The sequence below is a fragment of the Mycteria americana genome, chromosome 5 (genome assembly GCF_035582795.1).
Source record: "Mycteria americana isolate JAX WOST 10 ecotype Jacksonville Zoo and Gardens chromosome 5, USCA_MyAme_1.0, whole genome shotgun sequence".
Classification (NCBI taxonomy): domain Eukaryota; kingdom Metazoa; phylum Chordata; class Aves; order Ciconiiformes; family Ciconiidae; genus Mycteria; species Mycteria americana.
The window spans coordinates 35,993,120-36,016,278 of NC_134369.1; the positions used below are offsets into that span (position 1 = coordinate 35,993,120).

Here is a 23,159-nt window from a genome sequence, read left to right on the forward strand (position 1 = left end):
TTTCCTGAAGAACTGCGTGGAGGAATTGCAGTATAATATGTCTATAAAAGCCATGTCAACCTGCTGCCAGTTTGGATTGATTCAACCCACCATTCACAGTAGTGTTCTCAGGATGGGGAAGTGCTGTGACATGAGACATGCTGACATATGGCTGCATTAGCCTGGCCAGACCCTGGAAGCAATTTTATCATGAGGGAGGGGGATCCAGGAGGGTGATCCTGGCTTCTGACACACACACATCTTCTGGGGAATGCTGGGAAGCCCTGTGGAGTTGCTATGACAAGCATATACCCCAGCAGACCTCCTGGACAATTGTGGTTCTCCCTCTCCTTTGCTTTCCTCCCATCAGTTGATTATGCTCTTAACGTGAGGTTTTTTTTGACAGACATTGTTGGAACTGCCCGTCCTGACGAGAAAGCCATCATGACCTATGTTTCTAGCTTCTACCACGCCTTCTCAGGAGCCCAGAAGGTATCGCAGGATCCCAAGCTCCCTCCACAGAGCACACCTGGTGCCGTTGCTAATGTCCAAACCTTTTTTTCTTTCTCTCTCTCCTCTCTAGCTACGGGCATCTTTATTATTATGTTCTTGGTAGAGTTGGCTGTTGGTTCAAAGTGGTGCCCCAGTCACAATACATGGGGCAAGGGAGCCAGGAGTCCCATTTCCCTATAGTCAGTGGTACTTCCAGTGGCACTTACCTATGCCAGCACCTTGGCACGCACACAAATCTGAGGGAGTAGGAAGCTCTGCCTTCTCTATTTGCCTTCTGAACTGCTGCCCTGATGGCCAAGGACCTGCACCCCCTGCTCCTGGGAAATCTGGCTAGGATGCTTGGTCTCACAAATTTGGAGACCACCACATAGATGCTCTGCTCAGCGGGACACTGCAGCCTGCCCCCACTGGAAACAATGCTGATACTTATTCACTTTTTTTTTCCTTTTTCAAAGACAGACAAACAGAGCTGACTTAGTGGTTTTATGAAGGGCTCAATGAATACCCAAAGCTTTATCTTTCACCTTACGTATGCTGCAGGTTCCTGCACCCTTGCTCCAAGGTCTGAACCTGCTGCTTTCTGAAGTTGTGCCACAAATTCAGTCCCAGTTCACCTGGGGCTTACAAAGCATGTCTAACGAGTATGTCTGTGGTGATTTTGCAAACAGAGCATTGTTTATTGTTTATCACGACTGAGATGCCTGGGTTTTTTCGTTTGTTTCTTTTTTTCCTCTTTTCTCACCCACCGTGCTGGAAATCGGGCAGTTGAGTCCTTGCTGTGTCTGGCTTAGCCATTTTCCTGTTGGTAATGGAGTCACTTAAGGAAAACGTTTTGTGGGTGAAACCTTGTAAACATCTCTCGCCAAAACCAAGCAGCCGCCTGTACTTCAATGCCGTAGGAACAGGCAGTGCGTGTTGCAGCAGAGCAGATAGAGTGTAGGAAGCGCACTGCGTAGGAAGGCTCTGATCTCTAGCTCCTTGGCGTACAGAAAGGCCTTGAGCGCGGGTGTCCAAACCTCCAAACAGCCTATTTGCATCCTTGGGCCGGGCCCCCGGACCGCAGCTGTGAAGATGCAGAGCCCAGATCCTCAGCTTGGGATCCCCCTGGACTGGGGAGGTGGGAGGGAGGGGTGCCGCTTTGAGCCACAAGCCAACGCTGCTAGCCACCTTCTGATCCGAATTCCCAGCTCTCCGCATGGAAATCTGTTTGGCCTGTCCTGCAATGCATGATGGGAAGTTTTTTCCCCCTCTCTCACGCCACCCATGACTGTTTTGTTTTATTCTATGTGCTGCTTCTTACTTTATCCTTTCAACCTCTTTTCCTTCTCTGCACAGATATTATAGGCACGCTAAGGCCGGATGAGAAGGCCATAATGACCTATGTCTCATGTTACTACCACGCCTTCTCAGGGGCACAGAAGGTGAGACTTTACCGCTAACAACCCCCTCCCCGCTCCCTGCCCTGCCCACCGCTCCTCTCCACCGAGGAGCGTGCCAGACCCCCCCGTCCACCCCAGGGCGTTTGCAGGGAAGCCCAACGCATCCAGTGATGCGCTTGGATGTGCCATCTGTAGTCTTGCTGGAGAACTGATGTAAATGTCCTTTCAGACAGACTTGAGCTGCTCCTTCCCTCCAGTTTCATGCCCCAGCAGTGGAGAAAGCATTTAGTAAAGCTGACATCGAAAGATGAATGAATGTCTACTCTGACAGAGTCAGTACCCTTTCAGTGACTAGTGGGCATCATCCTGGCCAGGCGATGTGCCTCCAGAAGTACCACAGTCAAATCAGCCTACTCCAGGAAATCGCAGCCTGTGCCCCTTGGGCTGCTGTCCTGCCTTCCACACTCAGCCCCTGCTAGGTCAGTGGCCTCTTCCTAGGCTGAATCATCTGTGAGCTGGTTACATAGCACTTTTGTGCTCCAGCCACAAAGTCCATTCCTCCCAGGCCTTGAACTTTCCCAAACTCACACGCTTCTCCATTCTTTGCTTCACCCTGGTCGTTCTCCGCTGTTTCCCAAACCACCTATATGTTTTATTTCTTTCCTCTGCTTTGCCCATTTCCATAACTGCAGTCCTTCTTCCTATGCTTCATCTTTATTCCAGAATCTCTTTGCCTGGCATCGGGATGTGTGTCCTCAGAGGAACCAAATAGTTACAGTTCGCCTTTGGGCAAACTTCCTCCAAAACACCAATTTCCCTGCAGTCTTTTGAATAGAAGAAAAAGGTCCATCCTTTCTTCCCATGCCATAGCCTGGCTGGGCTGCAGCCTATCCACAAGATCACTGCTAATTTCAGATTGTAGGCTTTGGAACAATAAAATCTGAAGTTCAAGACTGCATTCTTCATGTTACGAACAGATGCAAAATCTCCCTGTTTCCCCCAGCCTCAACTTCTTTCTCTCACTAGGCCTTTTCTATTTGAGACACGGTCCGTGTGTTGCCCAGCTTAAGGGCTAACTTGAGTCCAGGAAGAGCCCATCTCTTTTGTACAAAGCAGTGCTGATGGTCACAGCGTTGATGCAGATACCATGCTGATGTTGGCTCTCAGAGGGCAAACGCAGGCAGTAGGGTCCAGGGAGCAGCTCTTTAGTTCAAGCTTTTTGTTCTCTGCCCTGTTTCATGTAAATTACGTGATACTATCTTGTTTCCAAGGAACTGGGAATATGTCCCACAGCGGTGCAGTAGACTTGCCCGTTTGGCATAATTTGTGTAGTCATGACTTTTCTGCTAGGATCCTGCTTTGTGAATAGTTCAAAACCCTTCAGACCCAGGCTGCAAGCTCCAGCCAGCTGATACTTGCCCAGGAAGACTGCAATCTCAGAACTCATGCCAGCCTGGTGATAAGGCCTGCTGTTTGCCAGGTGCCCCTGAGGGACTGCTCCATGCTGTCTGCTTAACCCGAAGAACTCCAGATTAAGGAAACAGCAAACCACAATACGAGGAGGGTTGTGGCCTGCTGCAGGAGCAGCCGTGCCCCTCACCAATCCCTTCGTCTTCTCTCTGCACCCATTCCACGATTTGGAAACCTGCTCAGCAGGACCCATGCTCTCATAAGCAATTTAGGTGGATGCTAGGTTTCCTGAGATAACTGCAAACAACCTTTTACTGCCTGAGGACCTGAACCAAGTAGCTGGGGCAAGAACTAGAGATGGAGCTTCTCAGTTATTAAAGCTTCAGTCCCATGTAGTCTAACTGGCTTATAGGGAAGAGTAAAGATTTAACAATTTATTAATTTTTTAGCAGTCCTGATGGGCCAGCAACTCAACTGTGCCCTGGCAGGAGAGGCACAGCTCCTTTTTGGAGCTGCCCTAGCCGTACATTAGCCAGCTGCTGAGTGACACAGATTCAAACCCCCGGGCAAATGCAAAGTGATTACTGAGTACAAGCCCCAGCCCAGATTGTAATGTGTTGCCGCCTCGTGCACGGTTAGGTGACTTACTGTGATATCGCTCCATTTTTCATTCAGATTTTTCATTACTGCCACCAGTCCTGAAGGGGAAGTCTCATGAGCCGCTTTCTGCTTCTTTCACTCTCTTATACTGAGCCTTTGAAGGTACAGGGTCCCCAGCCTGACATGTGTGTGTAGATGGCTGCTTTTTCTTTATGCCATTTTTTGATATATATATATTTGTAGGTATACTTGCTTTGGTTGGTTTGCTTGTTTTCTAACCGCTTCTGACTTTCACACTAAATGCATGCAACTACTGGTTGGCTTAATATTTTGTAAACTTGATTTCTGGGGTGAAAGTTTCTAATTAACATTTTACCATTTTATTAAGAGATTGTGTTTGGCATACAGTATTCTGGAGTGGTCCTCTGAGGCAAGAGAACAGCAACAGGCAGGCATCTTTCCTACGTAGCGCACTGTGGGAATGCCTTCCTTTAGGATCCTCCTCAGCAAAGAGACCTGGATCCATGAGCTAGAGAGACAGCTAACTCCACTTCCATCCTAAGCAGCCCAAGTCAGGGTTGAGAAGTACAGAAAAGACAAAAGGCAGAGAAATTACTGCTACTTTGCCTATGCAGATTTCTGTTTTGAGTCCACCAAAATGCATATCACACAGCAGTGTGGTATCAAGCAGAGTGCCCTGAGCTTGCCCTCCCCACAGTCTCTGAGTGCAAGTAGTATAAAGTGTCAGCACGATGCTGCCCTGAAGCTGATCAGCTCACACAGGTTCTCTGAGAATACAGGTATGCATCTTCTCAGTGCTGCTCCATGCCTTGTGGGCATCCTGGCTTGTTTGGAGCCAGTGTGAGCACCCTAAATACATCATTGCCTTTAGTAGTGTGGGGAAGCCAAAATGGCTTTTTCCACTCCACTAATGAAGGTGTAGGGGGAGCTGCCTTGGCCTCATGTGAACATCTTAGCGTGCCACTCTTTTACCTGGAAGTGTTTCACTGAGGTTGCCGTCACCACAGATCAGCTCATTAGCAGCAGTGTGGGAGGTATTTGTGGAGGTTACCTGAAAGCACTGGGATCCTTTTGTCTTACCTTGCTCAGAGCAAGTCAGTGTAACGCGTTGCTCATGACATTAATGGTGACAGCGGCCACAGAGCCTTTCCTGCTGCTGCAGCAGCAGCACACTGTTGCATAGAGCAGTCTGGAGTAGGCAAGAACCATTGGGAAGCAAGTACTGGTAGGGGAGAGAAAGGCTCTACGCTTCAGCCATTAGGATAATACAAATAATGTCGTAATTGCTGACATTCAGAGAGCTTTTGTGTTTGGACAGATGTTCAACACACATATATACACACACATATATTTAAAAACTTGGGCAGCTGGAGGAAATCTATTGTTGGATACATGTAAATATGCCTCCACGAAATGGGGTCTCTCCTGCACAGCTGGCTGCTGCTGCACTGAGCTCCTGGGGTGTAAAAAGAAGAAAGTTAAGAGTTTGCAGGGAGCTCCTCTCCTGGGATGATTGAGATAAACATTTGGCACCACCAGTTCCCTGCAGTCACTAGGCACATCATGGTAGGGCTCTGGCAACATCTTTTTGACGTACTATTTTGTCCCATGTCTATAAAGTTTTCTCTGGATATCAAAAAGCATTCCATTAAAGTACAAACTTCAGTTAAAAGCGGATCAAAGTACAAGCTTTCCTAAATGTAACCATCGTTTGCACTTTTTACAGATTTTTATTTTTTTTTTTTTAAGTGAAATTGCTTTCTCCTGTACAGGTCCCTCTTATGTGTTTTAAATTAGTTAATATCTGTATATCTGCTAGCTGGCCCACTTTAGTGAAGGGACAGATGACCAAATATATGTTTTTACAGCTTCTTACAAATGAGTAAGATTGCCAGATCCCCGAGGACCTTGGCAATCCATACATGACTGTATAGCCTATGACTTTATTGCTATTCTTGCTGCCTTGCATCAGCTGCAAAAATTAGAGGATTTTTCTCAAATGGCCTTGGAGATTGAATAAACAGATAATAAAAGGCCTTTTAAAAATAGAAAAAGGTTGAAACTTGCCAGCTATAAGCTCAGCAAAACTTCTTTTGGCATCAGTCCCATACATAGTTTTAAGGCAGGACACAGCATTTGCAATTGGCCTGTTGTAGTGTTGGCATGTGCCCTCTCCTCTTCATCTCCACTTAGCCTCTGTAAGGAGGACTACTCCATAGGGGTCCTGTGGGTAGCTCTAGCACCTTCCCCAGGCACCATGGCGATTGCTGTACTGTGGTAAGAGGGTGCTGAGCAATCCCCTGACACCCATCACAGGGGCACATCCTCCAAGGCTTTGTGGCATGGCACCCACCATGATAATGATAAAGGGAGCTGATATCCACAGATACATGCTGTGCAAGGATCAGCCTGCTGTGTGTTCCCCATGCCAAATGCATGTATGGCACTCCAGGGCAGACTGGCTGCTCCTGAGTTCATAGGTGGGATTTTTCTGATCCTTACTTTGTTCCAAATTCATGTTTTAACATGTTCAGCTCCCTGCAGAGAACAAGGTTTTCATCTCACAATGGGGGAAAAAAAAAAAACCAAAACTAAATAGTAACAACAGGCTCTTTTTTGGTGAGACTTGTTTTGGAAGAGTAAGCAGAAAGGGTACCCAGAAAGGGGGGAAAAAAACAAAATCCTCTTCTCAGCTGGATCATGAGACCCTGAATACACGGTAGGTGTCATGCGGCAAGATGCTGGAGGAGGTGGCCCTGTAATGAGTGCTAGAAATACAGAGAAAACTGAAAGACAGCTCTGCTGGGCAGAATTTAAGGTTAAGAGGACCATCTACCACTTTGTCTTCCAAACAAAATTAGGAATTTTCCAAAGTCCAGTCTATGGATTAACTCTGTTTAGGTAGTTCTTTCCTGGGGTAAAAGCATGTAGAGAGTCTCATCAGCTTGACGCCACTCAGTTACTGGTGTTGCAGCTGTGAATGCTGGTGAGGGAAGTGGAGGTGGTGGCAGAAACCCCCTGTCTTTGTAAAGAGGCAGCCGGGGTCCCTCTGGTAGGAAGCAAACAACAGGGCCCTCTCCTAGGAGGAGCTTCAGAAAAGGCATAGAAATGTGGTTGTCTCACAACACATAGGGTGGGATCAGTAGAGCTGAGAATCTCTGAAGGAACGTATTCACCTCAGAAGGGAAAATTACATTATTATAGAAAGTCTGATGGAAAGCAAAGAGGTCAGGACAGATGTTTTGAAGCGCAGACAGGTTGCTAGAGCCAAGGGTAGGAGACTTTACCTGCAGGTACGTAGCAGGAAGCTAAGCTGCAAGCTTTGGGTTTTTGTTTGTTGGGGTTTTTTTCACACTTTTCCCTTCTGTTTTCTTCTCTTCGTCAGGCGGAGACAGCAGCAAATCGTATCTGCAAGGTGCTGGCAGTCAACCAAGAAAACGAACAGCTCATGGAAGACTACGAAAAACTGGCCAGTGATGTAGGTGTCCATGGTGCTGTTGGTTTCTGGGTGGTGGTATGTGGAAAGGAATTGCACTTAATGCTAAGAGCTAATCTTGGGGAATTCTATTGGCCCATGTTTCCCCGGAAAATTCTCCCCCCCCCCCCCCCCCCCCTTCTAGCTTGAGAAAAATGAAAGATTGAACTTACCTTAAAGGCAAGAGCAATCTACTTTAAAACAGAAAGCTTCAATAGAGCAGCTTTGAGTTTCTCCGTTTATTAAGAGCAGCCGCAGAAATGCTAAAATTAAAGGAAAAATTCAAGCTGGTTTAACTTGCATTCCTCAGGACTATACAACTTCATAACATCTTTCATACAAATTGTATACCAATCTACTGCAGAAGTCAGGAATTGGATCAGAGAGAATGGAAGTTAGAGATAATTGAGGAAAGAAATACATACTTGCTGATAGTTTGAAAGAATCTGTGTAAGATACAAGCTGGAGGCTGCTTTGGTTAACTGAGAAGGCTGATAGACTGGCAGCTGTGAAACTACAGAAGTGACCAAATGTGGACTGAAGCGTGTTTGTGGAAGATAAGTAGGGAAGGGAAGATGGAGAACAGAAGGGCAAACATAGCCCATGAGCCTGGTTTCAGCCTGGTCTGAAAAGCATAGGACACTACTCCACTCACATTATAGACTGCCCATTGCATTAGCATTTTGCCAGCTCCCCAAATAGGTTTGCTAAGCAGGGCTATTCAAAGAGCAACACTGACTTCAAGGAAGCTAGAGTGGGAAAAGTGTAACGGGCGGCAAGAACTTGATTCCTCCTGTCAGGCCCTTCTGGAGATAATATGACTTACAGCATCCTTTAGTTATGCAACAGTCCAGCAAAACTCTAAGGCTTTCGCGTAATCTGAGGACTTAGTTTGGTCCTGATTGTGCAAAAGCTATGCCTTAAGCATGTTGGATTGGCAGTGCTGCAACAAGCAGTGCTACTTAGTGTGGTCAGGAATGGGCTGCACATTAAAAAAAAAAAAAAAAGTACTTGCAAAAAAACTGGCAAACTTTTCTTTACAAGCCCTGCTGGTGGCAGAATCTTTCTGACAGCAAACATAAAAGTAAACGGTCCCTAATGAGATCAGAGCCGCACCTGTAGTTTTAACACAATTTTCAGTTCAAGGCTTCTTGTCATTGCTCTTTCCAGCTGCTGGAGTGGATCCGTCGCACCATCCCCTGGCTGGAGAACCGGGCCCCAGAGAACACCATGCAAGCCATGCAGCAGAAACTGGAGGACTTTCGGGACTACCGCCGCCTGCACAAGCCCCCCAAGGTCCAAGAGAAGTGCCAACTTGAGATCAATTTCAACACCTTGCAGACCAAGCTGCGGCTCAGCAACAGGCCAGCCTTCATGCCTTCAGAAGGGAAAATGGTCTCGGTGAGTGGGGTAACTGCTTGTATATACCCCAACCATGCCTAAAAAATGGGACTCCTTTTCTGACCATGGGTGGGCAGAGCATGCCCACCTTCAGAGTGAGCTACTCTGTGGTAGGAACCCTACAGAATATAGTTCAGCAAGACCATAATAAGAGAGGATCAAGCAGTCATTGTTTCCATGTATCTAAACCAGACTCTGAAGCTCTTCACAAGTTGCATGCCTTTATGAGGAGATGTCTGGGTGCCTCTCATTTTTGGTAATTGCAAAATGGTTGGGTTTTGTTGAAGTTTCATGTGGGGAAGTGTTTCGAGAGGGACTCTCGTGCAGACAGGTATATCCTGACACTGCTAGTCCTGCTTATCTTAAGTCTGGCACTTCATCTTCCTGACCTGTCTGCACAACCCTGTGAGATTAAAAGCCCACATCCACTCCCTCCAACCAATTGGAGCCATGTAGCTCATGGAGACTAATGCTGACATACATCTTCCCCCCAGTCTTCTAACCTGCCTTTTCTTCTTGTGCTCCTGTCTCTAGGATATAAACAATGCCTGGGGTGGCCTAGAGCAGGCTGAGAAGGGCTATGAGGAGTGGTTGTTGAATGAGATCCGGAGGCTAGAGAGGCTGGATCACCTGGCAGAGAAGTTCCGGCAGAAGGCATCCATTCATGAGTCCTGGACAGATGGTAATGCCAACCTACATGCTTCATGTTGCCTGACATAGTGCTGTCCATTATGCAGGGAGGAAAAGATGGATCATGCATAGGTCCTTCCATGAGATTTTCCTCTTGAGAATGCTAGGTTAATTTCTTATTTTATTAGAAAATAATGCATGAAAATCAGCTTGATCTCTGTTCTGCTACATCATGTGGCCACATCGGTATTCCATAACTGTTGCAAAGTGAGGACTTTGGATAGAAAAGAACTACAGAGCAGAGGAAAAGTTACCATACAGTAAATGCTACAGTTGGCATTTACAGGACAAGCATAGCCCAGTGTGCACATACTGAGATGAGTCCAGTATAAACTGTGGCAGCACTGGCTTGAGCTGCACTATGTGGCCTTCTCTGTTATTAATGGCAAACTCACACTCCATGGTGTGAAAGTGAGGATTGTGCATCTCTAGGCCAGCATGCATGAGGGTAAGCCTCGGGCAGGGTGTCTGGAGTGGGGCAAATGCCCTTTTGAGGGCCTCCAGGGCTGCCTCGGTGGTGAGGAGCTGGCTTTGGGGCCATTGGGTCCTGTCCTTCATTCTCCTGTCCTTTGGCTCCCTCCCCAGGTAAGGAAGCAATGCTGCAGCAGAAGGATTACGAAACTGCTACCCTCTCGGAGATAAAGGCCCTGCTGAAGAAACACGAGGCCTTTGAGAGCGACCTGGCTGCACACCAGGACCGCGTGGAACAGATTGCTGCTATTGCACAAGAGCTGAAGTACGGCACCCCAGCGCACGTCCCATCCTTGGGGCCAGGGAGGCTTAATCAGCTTTGCCCTCTGTCCTCTGGAGAGCCATAAATCAATCCCCATACAAAAATGCTGGGAAGTCCCAGTGTTTCCAAACAGTATCTAGGATACTGCTCTCCAGTATCCGGACGCACCAGAAGAGCAGGCCAGAAAATGGATGAGTCGTGGGTGCTGATGAGGGGGCGGCAGAATTATACTCCCAAGCCAAGTTTCCATCCTCATCTAGCTTGTTATGCTGCTGTGAACCCTTTCCTAAAGAGTCTGACCTGCCACTGGCACCTGCTAGGTTTCAGAGTTGTAATGCCGTCATACTTTTCCAGGAACAGAAGGAAACAGCAGAGGATAGCAGGCTCTCAGTTTGCTTTCTTTTATCAAAAAAATTCTCCTTATTCTGGCAGAAAAAAAATCTGCTGATGCTTGAGCCCATCGTGGCCTCTGCTGCCACCCTGGGCGCTTTGCCCCAGGAGCACTGCACCATGTGCACTCTGGTCAGCGCTTGCTCCAGGGCATCCTCACAGCAACTCAGCTCCCTCCCTGCTTCCCCTGGCTTGGAAACCTTCACCTCCACTCCTTTTCCTGCAGTTACGAGTGACTCTGGTAACCAGGAGAAATGGGGTCTCCTCAAGGCGGGAGGTTGATTGCTAGGGATAGCAGGCAGGTAAAGAGCTGGCCTCTGCAGCACAGGGAGAGAGATTTTGAAACCCTGCATGTTTCTTGGCAAAGCATTCTGAACAACTTGGCTTTGACTTTGTTTCCTATTTTAAAAATATTTATATATCACACTGGCCTCAAGTTAGTGTCTGGACTAAGATCAGTACTCTTGGGCTGAAGGACTGGTTTTCTCTAAAAAATCAGGATTATTGGATCAAGACCGTTTAACAACACAGATTTACAGAATTGCTCCCTTGTCCACTGGAGGATTGACCTTGGAACGGGGGGAGGGTTCAAGGCAATCCTCCATGTCAGTAAGATTAAAACTGAGGCTGGCTAGTCAACAAGCATTAGCTGACCTGCCACTTTCAAAGCACACGCTACACGCCAGCCAAAGCAGCTGCAGCTCTAAGAGCAACAGGGAAGGCTGGGCCCTAAGCTGGGGGAGAGGTGATTTCTTCCAAAGTGTGAGAACAGCAGGCTCTGCCATCCTTCCAAAAGCCATCTTCTAACTCAGCAAAGAGGCCATGCCCTGAAAAGCCATGGCTGAACTCTTTTCTCCCCCAGAGATATGCTGCCAGGGAGATGGAGAGGGTCTGAAGGAAGCCACTGCAGCTGCCCATGCCAGGCATGTTTGGGGGCATGGCACATTCCCCTCCCCAGCAGTAGTAGTCCAGCACAGGTGTGTTACAAGTCAGGCTTTCGGAAGCAGTTCTTTCATCTGCAGTGCTGGCACTGCAGCAAAGTAGATCAAAGAACTGATCTGCATTTAAAACCCAGTAAAGAAGTTATTTTTAGCCCAAATCAGTTTCCTGACTAGTTTACCACAAGACTCCACCAACAGTTGTGCCTACACACCTCAAGAGGGCAATACAATAGTGGGAAGAAACAAGGCTAGGGGAGACAAGAGGAAACTGTTTAAGCCTGCATTACTGCCTAGAGAAATGCTCATCAGATGGCCCAGGGCCACTCAGTAGCCCAGTGAGTTATTCTACTTTTTCTTTTGAGGCTGACACTTCCCATCTTGGCTGGTCTCCCTCTGCCTGCAGGTTTCTCCCTCTTTGACTGTGTGCAGAACCAAGAGCACAAAGAAATACAAGACCACAAGCTTCAGCTTACCCCCGTGCTCTCCTTTCCCCAGCCGTACTCTTACCAGCCCATCTTCCATGAGTGCCAACCTATAGAGATCTCAGCAAAGCACTCCGTCAGGCATATAGGAGAGAAACCTACACTGTAATTCTGGGATTGTCCTAAATAAATGAATGGATTACGTAATGTAGCTATTCCTTGCCACCCGTACTATGCAACTCTTAGAACAATCTTAAGCAGTTTCTTTGCATTCATAATAAAATCTTTGCTGCCCATCCTGATGTACAAGACGCATGTAGTTAGCCTGCATGATGTTCTCAAGCAGAATAGAGGAGCATATTGCTTTGCTCATAATCTGCTTATTCCCAGCTTGAGCAAAAGTCTATACTCCTTTCCCTCAGTGCCAAGTTATTCCTATCAGGCAGGCAGCCTTGGGTGGTGGTGGTTTTTCTTCTTGTTCTGTGCTGTTTGATGTACCATAACATACAGTGTCTCCAAAACTAGATACTGCTGTCTTCCTGGCTTGCTTTACTTGCAGAGACCATAAGTTCATTGTCTGAACCTGACCCCAAGGCTGATGAAGATTTCTAATGGGCTTCTCTTTCTCCTCCAAAAGGTCTTTATTTGACTACTTGTCCTTTTTTTTTCCCCACCCCTTATAGTGAGCTGGACTATTACGACTCTCCCAGTGTCAATGCCAGGTGCCAGAAGATCTGTGATCAGTGGGATAATCTGGGTGCCCTAACCCAGAAACGTAGAGAAGCCTTGGAGGTGAGACATGTTACAAGTTGGACCTTTGGGATTACGTGGGTAGGTCGTTTGTGGGAAGCAAGCTGCAGTGGGCATGAACAACCAATTTCAGCTCTTTTGTGCACTCCTAGAGCAGCCTGGACTGTAAACGAGGGCTACATTTCAGTATATTTAGCCTGCTTTTCCCCTTACAGCCCAATTATGGTGCTATTTGTTTGCTCAGTCTATTGATTTATTTCTGCTTTTCTGTGTTTTGGATTTCATTCTGCTTGAAAAGACTTTGTTTTGTTTTATTTCAAAGGACCTCAGATTTTTCCCTCAGAGGAAAAAATCCATACTGTGTGTAATCTCTTAACAGCAGAGAGACTTTTACTGTAGTGCTGTCCTGGGAGCCCCAAGGAGGTCTGACAGGAAGAAGCAGCTCAGACAACCCATATATCTATATGATTATTCTTCTCTAACCATCTTTCCTGATTTTCTTTCTTTTTTTGTGCATGCCCAGAGGACAGAGAAGCTACTGGAAACAATTGACCAGTTGTACCTGGAATATGCCAAACGAGCTGCCCCTTTCAATAACTGGATGGAAGGGGCCATGGAGGACCTTCAGGACACGTTCATTGTTCACACCATTGAGGAGATCCAGGTACAGAGCCGTCATTTGCACCAGTCAGGCTGGGATAGAGAGAAGTCAGGGTTCTCCTGGATTCCTAGTGGTGCCGAATTTGCAGGTCATGTTTTGGTGCTTCTGGTCTAATGAGTGAGGCTTAGCAAGAGAAACAAAAAAAGAGTATGTTTTTCCTTGATTTCCTCCAAAAAACTGGGTCTGAATAGGTATGAAACTTGCTAACACCATCCTAGCTGGACACAAAGAACTGAAAGTGGATTTTTCAGTGTAACTCCAGAGTCTTATTAATGAAAGCCTGGAAATTGAGAGAATCTTTCAGGGTCTTGTGGGGTTTTTTTTTTAACCCACAGGAGCAAAGCTTAGTGCTGCTCACAGGTTCTGCAGATCAGTTGTCCTCTGTAATGTCATGTCCAGGTCATTTGGTCCTATGTGATAGGATGTGCCGTGAGAGCAATTGTTGAGCTGCCAGCTGTGTTTTGGTGCTGAGCACAAGAAAAATCAGAATTGTCCACTTTGGATTACCATTTGAAGAAAAAGTCTTCTTGCCTCCTGCAAGATAACAGAGTTATCTGTTACTGAGTTGCTACTTGTTTCTTCTGCCCTTCCCTCCTGAGCAAAGGGAAGTCTTTCATAATGCGGAACAAACCTGAACAGCATTTAAACACTTCCATCATCTCTTTGTGACTGTTTGCAGTGTCTTTCCCAGCCCCCCAGACTTGCATTACATCTCTCTGGCCACTGCAGCAGCTGCAAAGTAACGAGTCACCATGTAAGGAAGCAATTTTACAAAAAGTAGTTACAGTTTGTATGTTGTAAGAGTGGTCAGCCATGCGGTTTACTTTCATTCCCTCTTCTGTTCACACTGTTCCCTTGATTATCCCTGCACATGCCCCTCTGTCCCCCATTTGTTTTGCTGCCTCTTTCCCTGCCTTTGCTTCCCTAGTCTTGATCTTCCAGGCTTCTGGGATGAAGTACCTTAAAGGCCTGTAGAAGCAGTGGGAGATGAGCCAGGACCAATTGGCTGGTCAGCTGTCCACAAACTACCAGCAAGCGTGCCCCCGCCATCGGTCCTTGGAGCACAATCTGGGCACTGCAGCAAGACGGGGAACAGAAAGGGCCTGTTGTGTTCAGGGAGAAGGAGCTGGTTTTCAGCAGCAGGAGCACTTGTGGCCTATGCGAGTTTACTGTTGGCTGGAAGACCTTCATCTAGTTCTAACTGACTTTGAGCAGACTGAATTTGACACACATTATTCATCTGGAGTTATCTTAGGTATAGAACTAGTACATACCTAGTGGGAGAAGAAAAACATGGCGCATTTACACTAGTGAGACATGACTGCTTTAAAGTAGTGCTAGTAGTCAGATCTTCTTCCCAAAGGGGCTGACAGGCAGTCACTGAGTGGTGTTGGAGAAATCCCCCTAAATTATGAGCCGGAATTATTTCACCATTTTTGGGGATGTGATGTCTGTCACTGGTCAACATGGGACAGAAATGGAGGGAAAACAAGACTTCACATCATTTAACTACTTAAAACAGCCTGTTTAGTGATGCTGAGAGAACCTGAAAAGAGTAGCCTGCTTTATATCCTGGGAATATGCAAGCTTTTGCAGTCATTTCTGCAGGGATACATTTGCTGAAGAGGCTATTCAGTGACTAATGCTCTTACCCACCCTTTGCTGCTGCCTTCCTTCTGCAGGGATTGACCACAGCCCACGAACAGTTCAAAGCCACTTTGCCAGATGCCGACAAGGAGCGACAGGCCATCCTGGGAATCCACAATGAAGTCTCAAAGATTGTCCAGACATACCATGTCAACATGGCAGGAACGAATCCTTACACTACGATCACCCCACACGAGATCAATGGCAAATGGGAACATGTGAGTTCTTTCCAGCCTTGCAAGTTAGTGTGGGAGGACGCTGCTGCTCAATCACTGGAGCCCCAGGAAGTGGATTATTTACTCTTCAGTTACCCTCTCACGCTTACGGCTGAGCTTGCTCTTTTTTTGTCATTTGTTTTCGGCTCAATTGCTTATGTGCTTGGAAAGTGGAAGAGATCTTTCATATAAATACTTAAGGGGTGTCAGATCCCTTTTACTTGCTATTTTTATAAAGAAAGATGCTAAAGTAAAAGCTTTGAGGTTTTCAGTCCTCAGTTGACCTGACAAGCAAGTAAGCATGGCACGTGAGTCGGTATCCTTTTTCACCATTCAACCCTTCAGATGTTTTATCTCTGCAGCCAAATAGCCTTCCCTTGCTGTAATCCTAAAAGAGCAGCTACTCCTATGCCAGCTGTGCTGATGGTTCTTACTACCAAACGAGATCACCAAAGTGAGATCTGAACAGGGTCCTGCAATTCGGTTAACATGAGCCACCAAAAACCCAAGTAGTGAATGGAAACGTCTTCTGGTCTTTCATGGCCCGAGATGGGTTTGCAGCATGCATCCTACAGCAGATAGGATTTGCGTTCCATGAGCCTTCCCACTGTGTCCTAAACCATATGACTGCTCGTTTTCAGTGCATACACCCACTCCTCCCTTCCTTGCGGCAATTTCTACATTTACTATACATGTGCCTTTGTATGTATAAACTGCACACTTTGTCACTCTTTGCTGTAGGTGCGGCAACTGGTTCCCAGAAGGGATCAAGCCCTGATGGAAGAACACGCTCGCCAGCAGCAAAATGAACGACTTCGTAAACAGTTTGGTGCACAGGCCAATGTCATTGGACCCTGGATCCAGACCAAGATGGAGGTAGTGCTTTGCTCATTTTGGAACAGTCTGTTTTCCTCCGTGATCTTCACTGATATTCTTATCCTTGGTCTTTCTTGATCACTGTCACAGTCATTCTTCCTTCAGATTACAGCAAGAGAAACTTTCATAGAAAATACGGAGAATCCCAAGATTGGTATCGGTTACTGAAGTGCTTGTACTTTTCTTCCCCTAACTCTTTAGTACCGAGATAAAAAATGTGACTTAAAATGGGGAACGCTGGTATTTTAATAGAGTTGTGTTTATATGCAGCAAGTTAAAGGCCCTACATCAGAAGCATATTTTGTGTAACTGCTTTCACAGCAATGGTCTTGATGCACGTGACAAAATAAATACAATTAGTACATCAAACATCAGCAGAGGAGACATATTTTTAAGGGAGATCTTCTCTCTTTAGGTAAGATTTGAGTTTAAAGGAATTGGAGTTGATGAAATAGAAAAATATGAACCTATTACTGATGGCAGGAGCTGTAAAGAAGAGAGCAATTACAGAAATGTGTCTGTATGAAGGGACTAAGTTAGTGGCAGACTGCATCAGAAAAAGATTGGGCTTGGTACATTACTAGCTTATAGACTGCAGTTTCCTTTGGTTTGTTTTTTTTTTTTGTATCCTTGTATTAGACACATCTCATGTGACTCACCTCACTTGGAAAATGTTCAGGGCTCTGCTAAAATTTTTGCTGACACTGTCTCAGCTCATTTAAAGTAACTGCTCCATGAGATATTTTTTTTAAATCATCATCCTGCGTGAGCGTGAAATAGCTGCAATAAATGTCAAGCATGTTGAGGCTTGTCCTTCTAATGGGGTCTAACTCCTTTGGCTTTGCTAATGCAGGAGATTGGCCGCATTTCAATAGAGATGCATGGGACCCTGGAGGACCAGCTCAACCACTTGCGGCAGTATGAAAAAAGCATTGTGAATTACAAACCAAAGATTGACCAGTTGGAAGGAGACCACCAACAGATCCAGGAAGCACTTATCTTTGACAACAAGCACACCAACTACACCATGGAGGTAAAAGTTTTGGCAGCAGATCACACAGCCTCATCTGCTGTAGCCAGTTAGCATCAGCCACATCTAGCTCTGGCAACGTGTTGTGGTTCTCAGGAAAATGGAGAGCTTGACAATGTGGCCAAGCATGCAACAACATGTCACTGAATTTTTTTTTTTTGCCTTGCTGTACTTCATGCCAACCCATTCCAATGTACTTCCAAATATAGACAATACAAATAACCTGAATGAGATCAACAGTATTGCTTGAAAAATTGGCTCATCTCGTGTCTCCTGCCACCTGATTGTGGCAGCCTATTAGCTGGGATTAGAAAGACCAGGGGAGTGCTGGTGATTTTGAGCTGCCACAGCCTGGCAGAAGAAAAAAAGTCCAACAAAAGCTTTTTAAAATCGGAGTCTGGCTTTCTGTTGACAACATGAGGTTTCTTGGAAGCAATCTGAATTCAACATGAGTCCAGCAGAACACAGACGGGCTTTGAAATTTGTCTTTTGGTTTCTGGCCAGCTCTCCATTAAGCAACAGCAAGAGGCAGTGGAGCACCAGTGTCTTCCAAGGACTGTGGTTTATTTATTTTCTTGGTAAGGAGAGTTTTCTGCCCAACTAAGTCCTAGAAGCACTGGGTTTGATTCTCATTTGTGTTAAAGGCCCCAAATATGTTGCTCTGACAAGGCAAAGGAACTTTGCAATAGGACCAAGACTTTCTTAAGATCAGGAATTGGCCTCTTCAATGTTCTTTTCGGTCAAATTTCAGATTTTAAACATCTGGTTAGCTCACACTGCAGATGAGAAGGAAGCTTTTCTGAGCAAATAGACTTCTCCTGCCTTGGCCACCAGGAATTTGCAACAAGTGGCACATTTGATCCACTGGCCTCAGAGGCAGAAGAGCTACTTGTTAATTTAAAAATTGTCCTGTCCTCTTTTTCTAGCATATCCGAGTGGGCTGGGAACAGTTACTAACAACAATTGCTAGAACCATCAACGAAGTGGAAAACCAGATTCTGACCCGTGATGCCAAAGGAATCAGCCAGGAACAGATGAACGAGTTCCGGGCTTCTTTCAACCATTTCGACAGGGTAAGTCAGTGCTGAGTGCAGCTTGGTAACCTGCAAGCTTACATGTAGACTGGACAGCGCAATAAAAAACAGTCACTGTGGTAAAAGTAGATCGATAGAAGATGCTTCGTTCTTAAAAACACCACTCCTGCGGAGCAGTCATTCCTGTGAAGACTGTTAAGCAATCATTAGGCTGGGAGAAGTATATCTTCACAAGAAACTGCTAAGTTTCCTGATAAAGCTAAAGTATGGAAAAAATTGAAGGCTTATTTAGGAAATTAGACATTTACCTCATCTTCTCCAGAGAGCAGATTATTATCTTGATTTATAAAATTATTTGGAGCAGCAGTCCTCCACACTGACATACCATCACATAAACCTGTATTGAAGAAACCAGCATTGCTCTTGTATGGAGCAAACAGGAGGATTTATACACACCACAGCATTGCATGACGTAGATAAACCCTGATGTAAAGACTGCATTGCCTTACTGTGGAAATACATGCCAAGGCACTAACGGGTGAATAAGAAAGGAATTCCTTAAAGGAAATTCCCCTCCCCTCAATTTGCCAGCCTGTCTGCAGCTCTTCCTTCTACAACCTGAATCACAAAGGTGTCATGCAGGGAAGCAGAGACAGCAGCAGCCCAAGCCTGAAACCGGCTCCATTATCAACCCCTTCAATGTTGTCTGGAAATCCATGAGCAGCCTGCAGAGATACTGAGTCAGTGATGCAAATATAGGTTGCTTTTCACCACTTGCTGCACCAGCAAGGTCTCCAGAGAACAGGGCTGCAGCCTGCCCTCAGAGATTGGCAACACTTTCAGATTGCTGAACAGTGGCTATTGCAGCCCTTCTCTAGCTGCCTAAGAAAAACAAAAACCATCGCTTCTTTTCTTAGCAGAGGGACCCATAAAGCCCTGCAGATTTTATATTTTGACCTTCATATCGTTTGCCCCTTCCTCCACAACATTCTGAATGATAATGCAGATAGAACGTGGGTTTCCCATCTTCAACTGTGTATTTGGTTTATGAAGGCTTAACGCTGACTTTAAAAGCTGATTTTTTTGAGGAAAGTAGCTTGGAATTGGCCCCACCATCCTGTCTGTAGCTTCCTTGATCTGGCCAGAGATGGTGGTGGCAGGCAGGAGCTCTTCAGTGCTTGGGGGCTGTCCTGAGCTAAAATTCTGCAGGGTGGATGTGGATTCTCAGTTCCTGTGGTAGCTTGTGTATAGTTTAATGGGTGCATCCAAACATGGGGGGAGTGGGAAATGAGCAAAGGGAAGAGCAGCTGCCAAGCCGTGTTGTGCTGCGCTGTACAGCAGTGCTGTTTGCAGAGCTGAGCACTTGAAATAGCTTTACCAGTCAAAGCTCCACCTCACGTGGAGGTCTCATAAATACAGCCGTAACACTGCTCCCCTGAGCTTCAGCTGTTTTTCCTTGTCTGTTCCTGGGATGCCCTGACAGCTAAGCTTCCTTGGGTGTGTTGCCAAACATACCTGCCCTCACCTACTCCTTTAGTGGGACTTTTGACTGGAAGATTAAGGCAATGCTTCCCTCTGCCTCTGCCTGCTTACCTGCACTCCAGGTTACTAGTGAAACACAGGGCTTCTGGCACTATGGATAACAAGCAGTGACGCAAGTAATTCACTTGGGAGATGGAGATCTTGAGGCTTCTGAGCATCAACTGTTGTTGTCATTCAAATGCTCTCAAGATGTGACGAGCTCTCTGAGAAGGAACTGTTCCAAGAGCGTTTTTAGCACATCCTGAAATGTCATTGTGATATCTAATGTTGTGCACTTTTTATTTTTCTTCCCTGTCTTTCTATCTGCATGTCATTCTTCCTCTCCCTCTCTCCTCACCCACTGCATGGTGCACCTGTTGTCCTTCCACCTCCCTTTGATCTCGTCTATGTCTCCCTTCCTTCTGCCCCACACCGTCACCCCACTGGCACTGCATGTCCTGCTGCCTGGCACACCGCATAACCAGGACCACTCCGGCACACTTGGCCCTGAGGAATTCAAAGCCTGTCTCATCAGCTTGGGTTACGATATTGGAAACGATGCACAGGTACTGAATGCTAGTGGTGAACACAGCCAGATGTTAAACTGTGAAAAAATAACAGTTTTTTCCTTTCTTTTCTTGTTTGTCTTAATCCATCTGTCATTCCTGTTCTTGTGTTTGGCTATATATACATCACTTTTCTATACTACTTCCTCTCTAAATGTACTTTGGTATCTATTCCTTCTTAATTCCCTAATTGTTTGTCTTGGGAGCATTCCTTTTATGTCTTCAAACTATTCCATTTACTTCTGTGTCACTTAACGCTCCTTTTCTTGTCCATCCCTCAATCTCTCTTGCTTGATATCTTCATTCCTTTTTTTCATCATCAATATGTTCCTTGTGTGTAAACTATTCCAAAAACACCTTTGCTTCTTCATGTTTTCACAAACTACCTTTCTTCTATTATTTTTCATTGTCCTGTAAATCCTTCCTTCCATCTCCTCCCCCCTGAAACTCATTCTTTGTAATGTCTCCTGTGGGTTCATTTCTCCCTGGACTGGTCTGCCTTTTCTCTCTTGGCTTTTTCCGTCTTTGCATCATTCCCTGTAGAAGAAGACTGGTATGATGGATTGTGAAGATTTCCGAGCCTGCCTTATCTCCATGGGTTACAATATGGTAATGTAGAGCCCTCTGTCACTCCTGTTCAAAGTGATTCTTGTAGGCACCGTCAAAAATAAAGGGAGAATGTGTAGTGAATCAAGGTAAATACAGTCATATTTTCCAGGATTATCAGTAACGGATGTTAAATCTAGTATTAGTTGTACATGTAAAATTCTTGTGTCTCAGCAGTAGCTGAAGGTAAAAAAATTGAAACCATTGTCTAATTCCTGTGTATTTCAAATAAGAATTATATTTATCAAACTGTGTAGCTACAAGTGGAAGAAACAGTAAACTTCCTTGTATTGGTACCTGCACTCTGCACAGCACACACAATCTCCCCAGCCCTAAGTATCAGTTGAACTCATCTGGAAGTATACGTGACCTGATTTCTGAATACACTCAAACACTGCTCCACTCATTCCTACCATTTATTTCACATCTCTCTTCCTGTACATGTAAGTAAGTTCAAGTTCCAGCCATCCTCCCTGTAAGCTTTTCCCTCACCAGGGTACCTGCATATTCAGAACAGTAACGTGTGGCACCTTCAGAGACACAATAACTAACAGGAAGAGCTTCACCAAAGACTGATGCTCATCAAAGGGCAGAAGAGCATAGTGCAAAAATATTCAGCTGTACTCTCAGTATCTTTGCTCCTGATGTCAGGCAAAGCAGTGTTTATTCATCTTACTCATCAGCCCAGTATACATACAGACTCTTCAGTGTAGCGTGCCAAGCTGCAGTAACATTTGATTAGATACCTTAATTACTCTCGAAGGTATACTGTTCTAGATGTGTTAGAAGAGCCTGTTCCCAGGAGAATACTCGGCTCTGCTCTCCCTTCCTCCTTACCTGGGGAGGAAGGAGTCCCAGAGATGAGAATAGATGGTCTTCTGTTTATATGCAAAAAAAAAAAAAAAAAAAAGGGGGGCAGAAAACTACACTACAAGGTTTTGGCTTCTGTAGCAAACTTCTCTGTAGAATGTTTGCTGTAAAGGCTACTTCCCTGGGCCACTCCAGATATGCAAGTCCTTCTTTCCAAAGCCTGTCTAGTTAAGATGAACCAGACACTATTAAAGACCCCAGAGACGTTTCTTCTGGTGGTTTCTGTTCTGGCAGCTGAAAAGAACTGTAAAAGTTCTCTTTGAGTAAATGAAAGTAAAAGGATTTGACGAATGCAGATCTTCAAATATTGCTACAGCCATCTAGCATGACATGTATTACAGAGAAATTTGCATCTTCCCCTGAAGTCTGTGTGATATTGTTCCCCAATAGGAGCATTGTCCTAGAGCCTAGGTGGAGCTGGATGTTATCCTAGGGCACGGCTGAGAATATTTTATTCCAAAGGACAAATGAGTGGGAAGCATTTGTACATAACAGCAAGGTAAAAAAGAATATCCTGATAAAAAACACAGTAGTGGTTTCTATTTGGCTTTGTTTTTCTAGCTGTGGGATATGCTGCTGAACAGTTTCTCCCCACTTTCATAGCACTGCTGCCTAAATGTCCAGGCTTACATGACACTCTCGTTCTCCAGGGAGAGGCAGAGTTTGCCCGCATCATGAGCATCGTCGACCCTAACCGCTTGGGTGTAGTGACGTTCCAGGCCTTCATCGACTTCATGTCCCGGGAAACAGCAGATACAGATACTGCTGACCAGGTTATGGCTTCCTTCAAGATCCTGGCTGGAGATAAGGTCAGGCTCCCCACCTTCCTTTCCTGCATCTGCATTGCTCCTGCTTTCCTTTTTCTCTCCGGTGTCCGAGAGAAAGTGTGGAGGGAAGCACTCTGTAGCGTGGAGGGTATTTTCACAGGAACATTGTGCAGTGCTGGAGGAGTGCAGGGCTAAAGTGTGGATTAATGAGCAGCCTGCCAAGGCACTTGAAAGTCCTGTTCAGCTGTCAGTCAGAACTTGGCTGCCCACTCTTGCTTTAAAAATTTAATTAAGAGCTTGGTTGCGATTTGTTATTTTAAAATGTATGAACAAATTCAACAGATGGTTCTTGATTAGTCTTGAAAAACTATTAATTAGTGACAGCTGTAAACTTGAGATGATCTTTCTCAGATATACATGTGTCACTATCAGTTGTTATACAATTAGTAGTAGATTTTCATTGAGGATATGCTGCAAGAAGAGAATCTTTTAATCATAGAAATTGGTCAAAAGTAGGAAAACTCACAGGATGATACTAAAAGTATTAATTTTCTAAATTTGCATCATCAGTGGAACAAGCTGATACAATTATGTAATCTTATTTTTCTTATATAACATTCCCCACTAATCTTTTATGTAATTGAACAAATAATATATACATG

General features: G+C 45.5%; 1 protein-coding gene across 3 annotated transcripts in view; it reads left to right on the forward strand.

Moving 5' to 3' along the window:
* The window catches only part of ACTN1 (actinin alpha 1), a 92,196-nt gene that overhangs the window by 66,930 nt on the left and 2,107 nt on the right, over positions 1-23,159 (forward strand). Inside the window, exons 8-21 of one of the 3 annotated variants that reach the window (XM_075502946.1) lie at positions 386-471; positions 7,288-7,380; positions 8,548-8,778; positions 9,313-9,460; positions 10,054-10,204; positions 12,638-12,746; positions 13,228-13,368; positions 15,048-15,230; positions 15,969-16,103; positions 16,957-17,136; positions 18,060-18,206; positions 20,174-20,254; positions 20,798-20,863; positions 22,381-22,539. In XM_075502946.1, coding sequence (XP_075359061.1) covers positions 386-471; positions 7,288-7,380; positions 8,548-8,778; positions 9,313-9,460; positions 10,054-10,204; positions 12,638-12,746; positions 13,228-13,368; positions 15,048-15,230; positions 15,969-16,103; positions 16,957-17,136; positions 18,060-18,206; positions 20,174-20,254; positions 20,798-20,863; positions 22,381-22,539 — 1,910 coding nt within the window. The remainder of the gene's footprint in view (positions 1-385; positions 472-7,287; positions 7,381-8,547; positions 8,779-9,312; positions 9,461-10,053; positions 10,205-12,637; positions 12,747-13,227; positions 13,369-15,047; positions 15,231-15,968; positions 16,104-16,956; positions 17,137-18,059; positions 18,207-20,173; positions 20,255-20,797; positions 20,864-22,380; positions 22,540-23,159) is intronic. The other 2 variants (XM_075502944.1, XM_075502945.1) reach the window with 2 other exon arrangements.